Consider the following 14,935-nt stretch of genomic DNA (forward strand, 5'->3'; position numbering starts at 1 on the left):
GAAATAGAAATCAAGTGTTCATTTGTGTCTTTCAGAGCAGACTTTTGCGGCATTTTATCCGTTACCACTTTGCTAGAGCATTTCCTGTTTCCTGTCTGCCTACATGTGCTTCAACCCAGCATCTAAATATTGGGGCTTCCTATGAGCTGTCTATTGTTTTCATACAGACACAACAACAACAACAAAGGAATATCTTAATCACAGGATATTATATCACTCTACCAACCTGATACATTAGATTGTTCATCTAGCATTTGGGACAGAATGACACATTGACCAGGGCTCAGGGGAAAAAAATGCCCCCCAGGTATTAAATAGTTAAAGGCAATAATGAATACTCTATATATTATCAAAATGCAGTGTTTTATATATTTAGAAAAATATGCCCTCATAGAGGTAAAAAATGCCCCTAAAAATCAAATTTGCTTAGAAAATACCCTTAATTTAAATACATTTGAAAAAATAAGTTAATTTCTGATATTGTTTGAGATATAGTTATCACTTGTGACGTATTCACAAACAAACAAACAAACATGTAGTCTATCCTAATGACTGTTTTATGCAAAAGATTATTCACTTCTTCTCTGGCAGCCTGGATAAATCAGCTTAGGAGATCTGTTGTGGTGTCCATTCCATTTCAGGGTCAGTGTGCCATGAAGCCCTAGTGGTCACCTTGGTGTATTGCACTAATGCACATTGCTGAAAGCATTCATTTTACATCAAGGCTTATTTCCGTCTACGGTGGGGACAATCGTTGTTAAGATTTTTTTTTTAAGAATGTTGACATTTTTTAAAGAAAATTTGGATCATGAAGTTTTATTAGTTTAAAATAACAATGGCCTGCTGGTACTCTACCAACAAAATGGGCTTTAGTGAGTTCTGTGGAGAAGCGATCAGCAGCATGGGACAGATGGCGCAGCCTTTAAGCCACCATGACTGTCTGGGTTTATGGTCAGCCATTTTGTGGAATTATTGTATGGAAGATACTCAACGTTTAAGAGTATAATGAGATCACTTGTTTAAAACAATACAAATTTGTTTGTAAAGAAAATGTGTGCATATACCAATAGATTTTTTTTGTAATTATGTATTCTCTCTAAAATGTTAGTGTTCACTTTAGACTCTTTAAAATACATAATTTTAACCTGGTCTCCAAATTGATTTCGGTTTACTGGAGTATTAAAGGACACAGACATCGCTTCCAGGCGCCAATGAGAACAAAGAATGGGCGGATTTACATTTTGAAAGCTTCATACTGACGTTCTGACCGACCCGTCTAAAACCTACTGCGCGCGTATTTCCAACCAATCACGACTGTCTACAAAGACCGATTATGTTGATAAGCGTGATCAATTTGAGCGACAGGCCGATCCACCAATCACGCTTTCATAAATAACAACGATCCAATGAGAGCGCAGTGGGGGCGGGACCTCAGGAAGGGGGTTGGGTGCGAGGTATCATGGAGGATCAGTTAGAGAACGGCAGCCATTGAAGATAGCCGAGCCGTTGGTCCGTGCTCCGGAGTTTCTGAATTTTTTTTCTTTAAACGGTCTAATCGAGTGCAGCAAATCACAAACAAAATGGAGATGAAGAAGAGGATCAGTTTAGAGCTGAGGAACAGAACTCCAGCGGAGGTGAGAGCTTTAATTATTTATTTTTACGGAACGCGACATGATGTTAGTTCTTATCCTGCAGGTCAGCAACAGACTCCGCTGAATGGCAGCACCACATGGGCGCTTGAAACGATGCGAATACAAGTTTTAGTCACGAATGAATGCATCACACAATGCATATATAGATCTATACAACATTATTTTAAAACATGTAGTTAGTATAATTGTTATATGTGCGCGCTAAACTCTTAGTGAGTCTTTTGTGAACTCGTTACATGGTCTCCTTCGCCATTGCATTAGACTTGTCTTTGTGGGCGTCCCAACTAGAACCTAAAAATAATGTACTTAAATTTTTATTTTGATGCTTCAGAAACAATTTTTATTACTCAACAAGTGACGTCCAATTCGCTTGCGACGTTATTATAGTCCCCCGAAACGACCATATTCTCGCTTCCAAAGAGAAACAGTAGAAACTGAAACAAAACGTCAGTATTATTATACGATTTTATAGTCCGGCCGTCCATTAATGCAAAATACCGAGCGAAACATCACGCGAATGCATGTCTTCTCGTATGAAAAGTTTATTGTAGGCAAGCTTCACCGATGCGTAACGTTACCTCGGTGGCTTCTCTAACCTAACGTTAACTGTTTCTTCCAAAGGCGGACATCTTACTCTCCAGCTCTTCGACATTTAGGGTCACTTGCCTTCGGTCTTCCTCCTCAGACCCTCAAAGCCATTTAAGTTCAGGGTTTGAGGGCACAAGCACATATGGAGCTAATGTCGGGTCAAACAGTATAATTAAGCTGCTTCCGCAGCGCCTCGCAGTGTGTGCGGTGAGGATGCTCGAGTCTCCGCGTCGACGGGCGGGGAGTGGAAGTCATTTTGTTGCATCAATAGTTAAGGCGCAAATGACGGTGTTTTGTGGCTTTTACCGTGTTTTTATTCACCAGAGTAGAGCGATTTCTGATTCGCTGTGTTTACGTGCTGTGGCGCGTAGAGCCAGAAATAGCTGCTCGACGGATGCGGTTGTGCGAAACGTTTTTAAAAAACAAGTTGCCATTTCCCGCCGTGGTTACGTTAAATGGCGTAATTATGTAACCTTCTGTAACATTGTTTATCACTGACGTTAAACAATATGCATTCGACTTTATGAAGCATATCCGTCACTGTTTTATTAATTGAAGGAATGTGGCAGATGGTGAAGGGGCGAGCCCCCCTTCCTCCCATCCGATTTTAGTAGATTATTGTAGGCTTGCCTGAACCGGAGTGGAGAAGCACGCTTGTTTTGAATGGATGGGATCTTTCACGTATATTACAGTAATCGCGAGCGTTCTGACAATCTTCTTGTGAAACGCTGGCAGTAAATTCCTTGCAAATCCTAAGTGATAAAGGGGATGAAGCATTACCAAGACTACATTACACACACATCACGTGCTGAAAAATGTCGTATCTTTCCACAAGGGCAACAAGTTATTGAATATTTAAATTTGAGGGCTGCAGTGCACTACTTTGTGCGCGCGTGCGTTATAAGACCAACACGTTACTTAAAGCTCATAAACAGTTTTTATTTATTGTAAAATAATAATAAAGTTTTTTTTTTTGTCTTGTCCCTATTTAATATTATTCATAAAATTATTTTAAAGACATTTTCATGCTCTCCCTGAAAAGTGTAAATACAGTGGAGCTCCTAAAGTATTGTTCGTTTCAGCAGTCCAACATAGCAAAGAGACGGGGCTATATGTTTTACAGACCAATAGCAAGGAGGTGGGGGTTGAGAAACCTGTTTGAAAACACTCATTGAATACGTTTACTTGGACATCAGTAATCTAATTATTTGCCTTATTCTAAATAAGACAATATTGCGATTAAGGTGTTTTCATGAGTTGCTTTTAGAATATTCCTTTCATGTTCCCGTTTTACATGTTATAGTACACAGATCGATTACACAGCATTACGTCCCACGCAACGCCATTCGACGCCCCCTCCAGAATTTCATGTATAAACATAGTTCATCTTCGTTATGGTGCCATGTACAGTTTTGGGTGCTTCATTTTTAATTTTACGAAAACTTCAAGTGCAGTTAATTATTTGTCTTGCTATACATGCAAACAGATGACAGATTATTGTTGTCTATGTAAACGTACTCGTTGTTGCAGTACCGTTTGGTGCCACTAGTAGAACACCAAGTGAAACCCTTCGCCTCAAGTGTGTAACAAATCTCAAAATTTCAGAAATTGAAAAAGAAAAGAAAAAAGCTTATCATTTGATGGGCTACTGGACTGACTGCCACTATCAGTTACATCAGCAGTTGTCAGATGTTGCAACTTTAACCTGTTAAATCATGCCCATAGTACGATTCTTTGTTTACCAGTGTCCTAACTATGTTTATCTCTCTTGCAGGTAGCAGAGCTGGTGGTAGATAATTGCCGCTCAAGTGATGGTGAGATTGAAGGCCTGACAGATGCGTTTAAGGAACTGGAGTTCCTCAGCATGGTCAACGTGGGTCTCACCTCCCTGGCCAAACTACCCGCTCTGCCAAAATTGAGGAAGGTCAGTCAAGAGATCAAGCGTTCAGTACACGCAAGACAAAGTGCTCTTAACAAGAATATCTGTTGTGTTTTAAGTTTAATGTTCTAACAATGCAGAAAACGGATATCGTAACACAGTTTATGTATTAATGTAGACGCGTTGTATTGTATAAAGTGCATAAAAATGGATGGAGAATGCCCAAAGGAAACTTAAGAAGTGTGACGTTGAAAAATATCCACTTTGAATTAGTGTAGTTGTAAATTGTCTTATAAGCATATAAATGGGTATTTACATTAATGTCGATTGGTATTACTCAGTACTTGTGTAATTATTCTGTAACAGCTCAAAGTTGTTTCTGAACATTCATTGCTTTAATTATCCGGTTAGTATTTGTTTCAACCTTTCCAGTATATGTTGTTTATTTTAAGAGCAATTCTCTCTCTATTACAGTTGGAGCTGAGTGATAATAACATCTCAGGGTCACTGGAGACACTTGCAGAGAAATGCGCCAACCTGATTTACCTTAATTTGAGTGGCAACAAGATCAAAGAACTCAGCACACTGGAAGCCCTGGTAAAAACACTGATACATTTACACCACAACATATTTCTGAAAAAAAATAAAAATCTTAAGTGAAGGTACAGTTAATGCAAAGTCAGATGGTCATTATCCTAAGTGTAATTTTTTCAACCTTGATTGATGTATGACATGCTCTTCCCTCAGCAAAACCTAAAGAACCTGAAAAGTTTGGATCTGTTCAACTGTGAGATCACTACGTTGGAGGACTACAGGGAAAGCATCTTTGAACTGCTGCCTCAGGTCACATACCTGGACGGCTTTGATGCAGAAGACAATGAAGCTCCAGACTCTGAGGCTGATGATGATGGTAAGAACCATGAATTAAGATTTAATTTTGATTAAAGTCCTTTTTTGGTGCACATAATTATGATCCTCATCCAATGGATACGTAGGTAATTGTAAAAAAAACATACATATGGTGCAAAGTAAATTACTTTAAAGTAAGTTACATCAAGTCATTATTTCTACTACTTTTATGCAGATGAGGATGGCGAGGAAGGAGCAGGGCAGCTGGGAGAATACGAGGAAGAGGAGGATGAGGAGGAAGGCTCAGAGGGTGGAGAAGTTGGACTGTCCTATCTAATGAAAGAGGACATTCAGGTGATGTATCTTCCACCTGTTTTTAACATTCACAACCAGTTTTCCAAAACGTTACAGCTGGATAACGACCGGTTCCTTCTGTAACAGGATGAAGAAGATGATGGCGACTATGTAGAAGAGGAAGAGGAGGAGGAAGAAGGAGAGGGTAAGAATTAATCATGCAACCTAACATTGTGAACTTGTCACTTTTATGTTGAACTCTTTTTGTAATCACTGTGCTTTGTGTAGAAGAGGAGGCTGAAGTTCAAGGAGAGAAGCGAAAGAGGGACGCAGAAGATGAGGGCGAAGATGATGATGAGGATGACGACTAACCCTTTGTTCGACTTCTTGGAAACCATGTCCAAGGTGTAGATCAACCCTGTAAAAGACCGTGATCTTGCAGATTGTTTTTTCTCTTTGTAAAACCATAGATAAATCACTGTAGAGGCTAAGTGTTTTCTTTTATAAATACATTATATATTACACTATATAAAAGGGGTTAATTGATAATTAATTTATAGCCATTCCAAGTTTATTCCCAACGCGTATATCAGTGTCATCAGGGGGTGGTGGGCACAGGGAGGTTGGCAAGGGCGTGAGATTTGAGATTTCCCGATTGTAAATAAGCTGTTGAACAGCCCATTCGAGACAGCGCTAGGATTTCACCACTGAGAGGAGACTGCAGTATACGTTTGTCCAAATCCACGAACTCCTGCTCCCCAAGACCTCTGTGAGGAGGCAGAGGGTTTCCTGCTCCTCATCTACCTCTCCAGGTCTCGTTCTCAGCCCAACACGGAGCAGCAAGCCAATCATCTCCAACAGTCCACCCCTTTGTTCCTGGATCAACCAATCGCTGCCAAGGATCTTGTCACACTCTTTATATGGGATGGTCTCCACTTGATTCAGCTTTTCTTGTAGATCAGGCTCACGTAGGCAGACCAGATGGTATGTGATCTCGTGAGTTTTAAAGTGTGATGTATGTAAATGTGATGTAAACTGAGCAAAAATGGGGAGTCAAGCTTGTAGGTTGGCAAAATCAAATTTCAGTTTTAATCTCAAAGTAGTTTTTTAATAAAGAGATCAATCATGTGTAATCTATGAGCAGTTCGCCCTTTCTCATGTTTTATGCAAAAGTCACTTATTTTTGACAAGATGTCGTCTTAGACGTTAAAATCGAGATTTGTTCATTTTTAAGAGAAATGCCATTGCTGGAGATTTCTCATGATGTTCAGGTTTAACAGCTTTGTTGGATTAAACAGTACCCTTGAGTACCTTTCTACCTTTGTCTTGCTGTGGAAACAGGTTAGTTTCTACCTTTTGTTGAGGTATTTTACAGAGTAATACCTTTAATCTAATGTTCGTATGGCAATATGTATATAGTATCTGTTTCAACAGGTTGTTTTATTTTCCTTTTCTTTAACTAATCTGTTTGGTCAGTTGTTTTAATACAAAGCACATGTCAAAGGACTTGCATACACACAGGTCACCTGTTTAAATTTCAAGTACTTGGTTGTTGTGCGAGTGTTGTATTTGGGGTTTTATGTGCTGTAAACCTCTCTAAAAGGATTTTAGTTTTGTTGGATTTTGATGTTTTGTTTTAATGGGGTTAGGGATTTTTTCCTGTCAGATATTTTTTAAGTTTGCAAGCTCCTTTGTCCAATTATGAGCTCCATTTGAGTTAGTTGTAATGAATGAGTGAATTGTCCTTTAGATTATTAAAATGACATGGGATGTTGTTCAAAGATGGACCTTCGTCTGTTAAAAGAGTTCTGTAATTTGATCTCAAACTGAGAACCATATGGGTGAAGATGCACTGTTTTTAATGTCTCCGGAATTGATGATAGAAAAATGTGTTCTGATAAAAATTGCAGTGATGTTTCAATCATTTTTTTAGATAAATTTGAAAGCTTTATAAAACCCTTACAATGAATGCATCCTGGTGTAAGTTTGATGTGGAAAATAAAGGAAAAACCTTCCACCATAATGTCCTTGTTTAATATATATATTTATAGAATTTTGAACTCGTTAAAAACGATGTGCAATGTAGACTATTAAGTGGAAAGACTTGTAATATAATTTCACTAATCCCAGCTCAAGTGTAACTAGGTGAGTTTTTCTTGAGCTCCGCAAGCCTGTAAACTTTAATTTTATACTACACTGCCATCTGCAAAGCCTCCTACTTAGATCATTTCTTATTAATGAGTTACACAAACTTTAAGCAGCAGAGCATAGTGGAAAGTGGTGTGGCATGTGATCAACAGACAGAGTTACCAAAATTTTCATTAATTAATCAGGAGTAAAGCAATCACCATCCAGCCAATAGAAATGCAGCTGCAACAGTGGGAGGGTGGAGTTACTGTGATGTACATTAATTATTCATAGATTTGATAAGCCAGAGTGTTTCACTAGGTGATTATTAGTAGTAAGAAATGTTAAAACTAAAAAAAAGGTTGTGGCCTTTATATATGTCGGGGGCCAGATATAGACAGGCATAAATACTGGTTTTGCCCAATCAGAATTTAGGCAGAGACGGCATTAATCTTTTATATATTTATTTGTGCATTAAGAGATCTGAGATTTGAGAAAGTGCTAAAGACTTTTTTGACAAATGGGTTTATAGGTTGTGGTCAAGACAGTCATTTAGCTTATTAAAATACAAAAATAGACAAAATGAATTAGCAAATAGATCAAATGCATTACTTTACAATACACTTGAAATATATTTATTTGTCTCCTTTATTGCTTTAATTTTCTCTTTTTGAAAAAAAAAGTGTCTGCAGCCTTTGTATACTGGCTGGTCTGTGCTCAAAATGTAAAAGGAGAGTATAGACAATATAGACCAGTTAAAAAAAAAAGAAAGAAGAAATTGCCCACCCAGCATATATGCCAACCCACCCTTCTATAGCTGCCAACAACCAAGCCTGTCTCACATCAAACTTTTACAACATTTTTTATTACCATCATGAATTCAAAATTCAAAATAGTTGAGTTTAAAACACCCTTGGACCTTTATTTACAATTTAAGAGTTCATACCATTCACAGAGGAGTGTTTATTTTTCATGTTATTTTCTCATCTTCTTTTATTGTTGCATTCCATAGCAACTTTATCATCTGATCTTTTTAAAGTCCTTCTGCACTTCTCTGGAGAAAGACTTTCAAGATCCATGCAAACATTCAGTTTAAAAATTGTTAAAAGGTTTGTTTGTTTGTTTGTTTGTTTTTCTCAGAAATGTGTTTTTGGAACAAAAGTAGTTTTTAATAAATATCAGGTTTGGCCAAGCAACCACACACTTTAAATGTTATACATAATACAACTTATTTGTTTCAATTTTGAGTTGAAACTTACCCCATATACTATGACAACATACCACATTAAGTGTCAACGTGTTCACAGAACTATCTTTATTATTCTGAACTGGCATCCAAAATAAATAAATAAAAAACTTGTTTCTTATTCTGTCACTCTAACATGGTCTTCAGACCACTAGAGGGAGCTAATGTACAAGTAATGCATGACTTGGGCACATAATCATACCCACATTATGATCATATACCAATAACTCAGGTGGCTTTAAGAAGCTTTAATCATGTTAATATATCCCTGTCATCACAGTTTTTGACTATGAGTGACGATAACAAGTCTTTGAATCTTCTTTTGCACAGAGGACAGTGATATTTTGTCTGACTCTAACTGTTTCCTCTAACTCTAGCACTCTCTATTCTAATTCTATTTTATCTATCTGTCTTTTTATTTATAAAACACACACACACACACACTTGACCCTCTATCAATTGCATATTTATTCTCTAACTGCTAGCTTTTCTTGAAAAACTAACACTAACTTTCTTTTTTCTATATTCTATCTAATCGTTTTCTTTTGTTGGTTTTGATTACTTCCATTGTCTTCATTTGTAAGTCGCTTTAGATAAACGCGTCTGCTAAATGACTAAATATAAATGTAAATGTCTGAATGCAGAGTCTGTTCGTGATGCATAGTGTATTACAGACACCACACCAAAAGAGTACTTCACAGAATGTTTCAGCAGTGTTCATGTACATTACAGCTTAGATGAATCTGCACACACACACACACACACACACACACACACACAGGTTTTTGTGGTTTATGGGGACTCTCCATAGGCGTAATGTTTTTTATACTGAACAAACTGTGTGTGCTATTGCCCTACACCAACCCTACACCTAAACTTAGCCCTCACAGGAGACTTTGTGCATTTTTAGATTTTCAAAAAACACCATTTAGTATGTTTATTAAGCCTTTTGAATTATGGGGACATAGGCAGTGTCCTCATAAACCACCTTCATATTGTAATACCTCTGTCATACCCATGTCATTATACAAATTCGTGTCCTCATAAACCACATAAACATGCACACACACACACACACACACACACACGCGCGCGCACACACACACACCCTACAGCTCATCCACGTACATGCTGCCTCAACCCCCACAGCAGCTGATGAGCTGTAGCATCCAATCAGGAAGCCCGAGTCTATGTAAGCCTTAAAAGGAGCCAATGCAGTGAATGGGCAAGATCTGATGAGCAGTTATGATGAGTAGCCATTTAGCTTTTGTGATATGACACAACATCTCCATTGCTCCCAGGGGAAACTTTTATATTAACAATGCTTATATGTGCCTTACATCAAATATTTAATAAACCACAAAATCCCCAAGAGGCCCAAGGTAAATGAATAAAACACAAGTGGCACGGAGACACACTATACACACAACAAACCATTCTAATCTTATTTTGAGAAGTACATTGATGGCAAAACCATTGTATAATCTGTAATCTGAGACAGACTTTGATTTGAATAACAGACAGAAGTCCATTATTTCATATTTAGTGTTGGAAAGTCCAATTTATTATCATTCAAACATATACAATTTTAAATGAACATACACAATTGTGATTCAAGTCCCTGTACAATGCTTTTGACTCAGCCAGTTGTGGTTTTGTTGTATTTAGAATAAATATAATTGATAGTGACATTCAAAATCTCTTCTTTTTTAACATTTGTAAATGTGAATGATTAAGTTTTATCACTGCATAGTTATTTTTGTATTGCATATTTTGTTATGTAAATTTTCTATACATAAATCTGAATCACTCTGAGGTGATATGTACTTTGATAAGTACATTTATTGCATATTTTGAGTGAAACCCACTCTATAATCTGTAATCTGAGGCAGACATTGATTTTGTAACATTTATGATCTGATATTTTTAAATCTTTTTACAGCATGCAGCTGTTCGTCTGTGCAGCAGCCACCAGCAATAAACATGAATTAAAATCTGGATGTTTGGCCAGGTGACTCAGAAATCTTTTTGATGAGCATGTATACCTAAATGTGACAATTGATTTTGTCACAAAATACTGCTTTGGCCCAGATCTTCCAGAAGAATGCAGGTGACAATAAACAGTTGTACTCTATCAAACCACACAGGGCATTTGTAGACATAGCGCCATGTAGTTTGCTTAACCTTAGAGCGATCGATCATTATTTCATCAAAATCATGGGTTGAAGTCATTTTAATTGATTTCGTAAAACTGCCTGCACTCTACACTGAATGGAGGTCATAGACATCACTGTACTGAGAGAAACAGAGCGTATATAGAAACACTGAACTACCGGTATCAGTAATTTAGGGTCTTTATTCATTTTACAAAACTATAATCATCCTTGCAGTGTGTTTCATGAATTAAACATGAGAGGGCACACAGCACCAGCTGTTATTAGCCCAGGGTTCAAGTGATTGGCTGCAATTATGGCTGAATCCCCTTTACTTTTTATCTGGTAAAAAAGGTTGAAGGAAGTCTTTAAGGGGAAATGATTTATTATAGAGGATGTACAGCACAACAATACAGATAGGTCTGGTTGTTCATTAATGCAAAAACTAGAAACTGAAAATTTAAAATGCATGTTAAACAAACTATTTTATATCAAGACTGTTCTACATAAACCAGTAGTATTGTGAAAAGAGTAAGTTTTGCCCCTCAGAGTTGATTATCCAAGTGTTTACATGTGGCATGGTGGCTCATCCTTTAAATATGCAAAGCCCAGCATCTCTCTAAAAGCTCTCTGTTGTCATGTTATTTTTATAAGTGGCCATGTGCACTGTGCGCTGGTCCGAAAGAAATGACACATTAGGTTTAGGCCTTCGCTCTCCCAGAGAGCTATATAGCGTGCTTGTGTTTTATCATGTGGTATTAGTAAAACTGCATGTATTTTTAGCTCTGTTGCTAGCATCCGCACAACACTCACACGGGGGAAAATCCTCTCTCAAAAGGAGGAAGCAATGTTATTGTTGAAAGGTGGAAACAGAGATGTAATTTGGAACTGGAAATAAAACCGGTGACCGAGGCGTGTATTTTTAGCAGAATGGTAATCTGCAAGGAGTTACTGGCACATGCCTGTGCTTGTGAGATTAGTCATAGTTTTTAAATCGCTTTGTGTTGGGCAGTAAGTAACTAAAAGCACCAACGCTTTTAGTAGCTTAACATAAGTTCAGTTGTATTCAAAGAAGTGGAACTGTTGCAATAAGCTACACTTCCCAACAAGTCGCAGTATTGTAAGTCCTGCATACGTCACCAGAGAGACGTCTGTCATTTTCACTGGAGGATCCGGTTATGATTTTTGATTCAGTTATGGCAAAGTAAAAACAATGAGGCCAAATATATATTTAAAAAATAATTCACAATGAGATCTATTACATGCATTTTAATTTCTAATACCGAATAGTTGACGGAATAATGAAATGTGCTCACCTGTTCTTTCTCTTTCTCTTATTTGTAATAGCGGTGAAAAGTCTGATTCATTCTACGGAATCAGACCCATTATATTTAGTGTTCAAAAAGTCAAATTAAAATGATATTTTATGTATTTTGTGTTTATAAAACACACTGCACATTTAAGTGTCATGAACTGAGAAATTCCTTTGATCTTTTGATATATGAGTGCTCATTGTTCTATAAAACCATTCTGTTAGTTTCAGAACTTAAACCTTTGTCATTAGTCTAAAAACAGCTTATATTGAAGCAGTGCCGATCCAAGGCTTCTGGGGGCCCTACGCAAACCAGTGTGAAAGAATGGATGAAACGCATTTGTCCGTGTTTCACTCCATCTCGAATCGTGCTCATGGAAAGCGTTCGAGAAACAGTATCTCTTCCACGGCTCGGTACGCTTTCAACTCTGTTTTTTTTGTCTCAAGCAAGAGACTGTACGACATTCACATTACATGATTTTACGTAGAGAGGGTGACAGTGCACCTGAAATGATCATTCATGTTTTCATAACCGCTGGCCAAACTCAAAAACGAAACTAAAATTAAAACATCTTTGAGAGCAAGGGGGCCCCCTGGTGTTTCGGGGGCCCTACGCAGCTTGCGTATTCTGTTACGAAAATATAAATTTTGTATATATTTCAAATCCTCAAGCTTGTAAAGCTGTAAACGTTTGTCCACAAAATGTTGGAAATAATGCAAATTAAATGTGTAAATAAAGAAACCTAGCACACTTTGCATTCCTAAATGCACATTAAACTTACCGCATATGAAGAGATGGAGTTTACTGCATTTACTGTGAACCGAACCACTCTGGGACACAGAATACAGTGAATCAAACAGCAATTAACATGCAGCCCCATTTACTTATTTTCATTTGATTTGACAGAAATTATTATTAGCTTTTCATCATCTCACAAACCCACTGCACTGAAACCCTCTAATGCTAATGCTATAATGTATTGTTATCTGGAAAAAACTATTAATACCTAAATATGTAAATGAACCAGAATTCAGTAAGAGCCAACTTACTGAAGTAAACTGGTTTGATTTGATAAATTGAGCATAAATCATACTTATTAAACAAATGAACAAGGCACATATGAATCCCACTCGGTGTTGGCGCTGTGTCTGATCTATTTGTGAATATAGGTCACATTCAACAGCCATTCTTTCTAAGCCGTTCTCCTATGCAGAAATACAATTTTAGGGTGAGTAAGGCTTTACCATTTAGCTTCAGGCTTCAAACCAAATAATGACGTCTCTGGGATGTCTCTAGTAATCTATTTGAATCAGTAGAAGCTCACCAAAACCAGATGCTGCAAGGCTAATGAGTAACAAAGCAACACCCCACCCCCTTCACACTTACATACACGCTCTCATTGGCGCAGATGAATCGGTTGCCTCAGTGTGAATCAGGTGTTGCTGATCTTCCGCTCAGCCGCTCGAGTTCAAGCCCTGCATACAGAATAACCCTTCAGAATGCTTCCTTCTGCAAGAATGTTAACATGAGCCCAATAAAAAATACATGTGAAAGCAAAGCAGTCCTTCAAATGTATACCAATCCTACAAGCCATGTTGGATGCTACATAATCTCTTTTTGATTACAAATCTACACAGCTTTTTTTGTGAGGAACTGTAGTGCTGATACTCACAGGCCCCAGAGCTTATTAAGAATTGTTAGAAGTGAGAAACGGAGGGGAGTGAGACATAAATCATTTATTCTAGTCATGCAACAGAATCAGTTCACACACATTAGATAATTTGTTTCAAGTAGTGCTCATCTTTTAGATTTTCCAGTTAGTTGTTATGAGGCAAACATTTGTATTGTTTTAAATTACGCAAATTCATATAGTGCATGATAATACAGAAAATAAATATAATATTGCAATGTGAAATTAAGAATACTAAATGCATTATAGAACTGTTTGCAGGCTATTGTGAGTAAGTGAGTAGACCTGGGAGTTATTTTAAACCATTAGTTTCCATATAGAACAACAAAATTTTGCATCCGGCCATACCACAGATTTTGATGATAAGACTTTAAAGCCCCACACAATGAACTGGATTCATCGTGGATTGGAACTGGGCCAAGAGGATGACTCAGTTTTGTATCATACCCTAAATTGTGTCAGTGATGTTTCACATGAGTACACTATGAATACTAACATGTGTAGTGTATACAGGCTGTTACTCAGACTGAATGCATCTTAATGCATTAAGTGCATCACTGAACAGATGTGCTAAAGGATGTGCTGCATGCATTTGCTATATAATATAATATAATATAATGTAATATTATAAACAATATCTGTCAAATGTCTGGAATAATTACAATATTTTAATGTTTTTAAAAAAATAATTCTCACCAAGGCTATATTTATTCAGTCCAAAATACAGTAAAAACAGTAATATAATATTAAAATTTTAAATAACTGTTTTAAAATGTAATTTACTCTTGTGATGGCAAAATAGAATTTTCAGCAGCCATTACTCCAGTCTTCAGTATCACATGATTATTCAGAAATCATTCTAATATGCTGATTTGGTGCTCAATTATTAAGCATTATTTGGGCTCAGTTATCAATAATTGTTCTTAGTATCAATGCTGAACTCTGTTTTTGCTGCTTTATATTTTTGTGGAATCTGATGCATTTTAAATTGAAATATTTTGTAACTATCTATGTCTTTACTTTCACTTTTGATCAATTTAATGCTTCATGGCTAAATAAATTACATTTTAAAATATTTTTAAATAAATATATTTAATCTCTCTCTCTATATATATATATATACAGTATATGCACACAAATCTAT

At 36.9% G+C, this 14,935-nt stretch overlaps 1 protein-coding gene across 1 annotated transcript; it reads left to right on the top strand.

Annotated features, from left to right (window-relative positions):
• The first annotated feature begins 1,329 nt into the window (after positions 1-1,329).
• LOC306847634 (acidic leucine-rich nuclear phosphoprotein 32 family member E-like) lies at positions 1,330-7,283 on the top strand. The gene is made up of 7 exons (XM_079381692.1): positions 1,330-1,634; positions 4,015-4,164; positions 4,594-4,716; positions 4,867-5,029; positions 5,204-5,322; positions 5,410-5,467; positions 5,551-7,283. The coding sequence occupies exons 1-7, from the start codon at positions 1,581-1,583 to the stop codon at positions 5,631-5,633; spliced, it is 750 nt and encodes a 249-aa protein (XP_079237818.1). The 5' UTR covers positions 1,330-1,580; the 3' UTR covers positions 5,634-7,283.
• Positions 7,284-14,935: the final 7,652 nt, after the last annotated feature.

Source organism: Barbus barbus, assembly GCF_936440315.1.
Source record: "Barbus barbus genome assembly, chromosome: 27".
NCBI classification, from domain to species: Eukaryota; Metazoa; Chordata; class Actinopteri; order Cypriniformes; family Cyprinidae; genus Barbus; species Barbus barbus.

Bases quoted from the DNA above. Each gene is read 5' to 3' on its own strand.
- LOC306847634 (XM_079381692.1), top strand. From the start codon at position 1,581: ATGGAGATGAAGAAGAGGATCAGTTTAGAGCTGAGGAACAGAACTCCA. The intron at 1,635-4,014 runs GTGAGAGCTTTA...TCTCTCTTGCAG, and splicing joins GGAACAGAACTCCAGCGGAG to GTAGCAGAGCTGGTGGTAGA. The intron at 4,165-4,593 runs GTCAGTCAAGAG...TCTCTATTACAG, and splicing joins CTCTGCCAAAATTGAGGAAG to TTGGAGCTGAGTGATAATAA.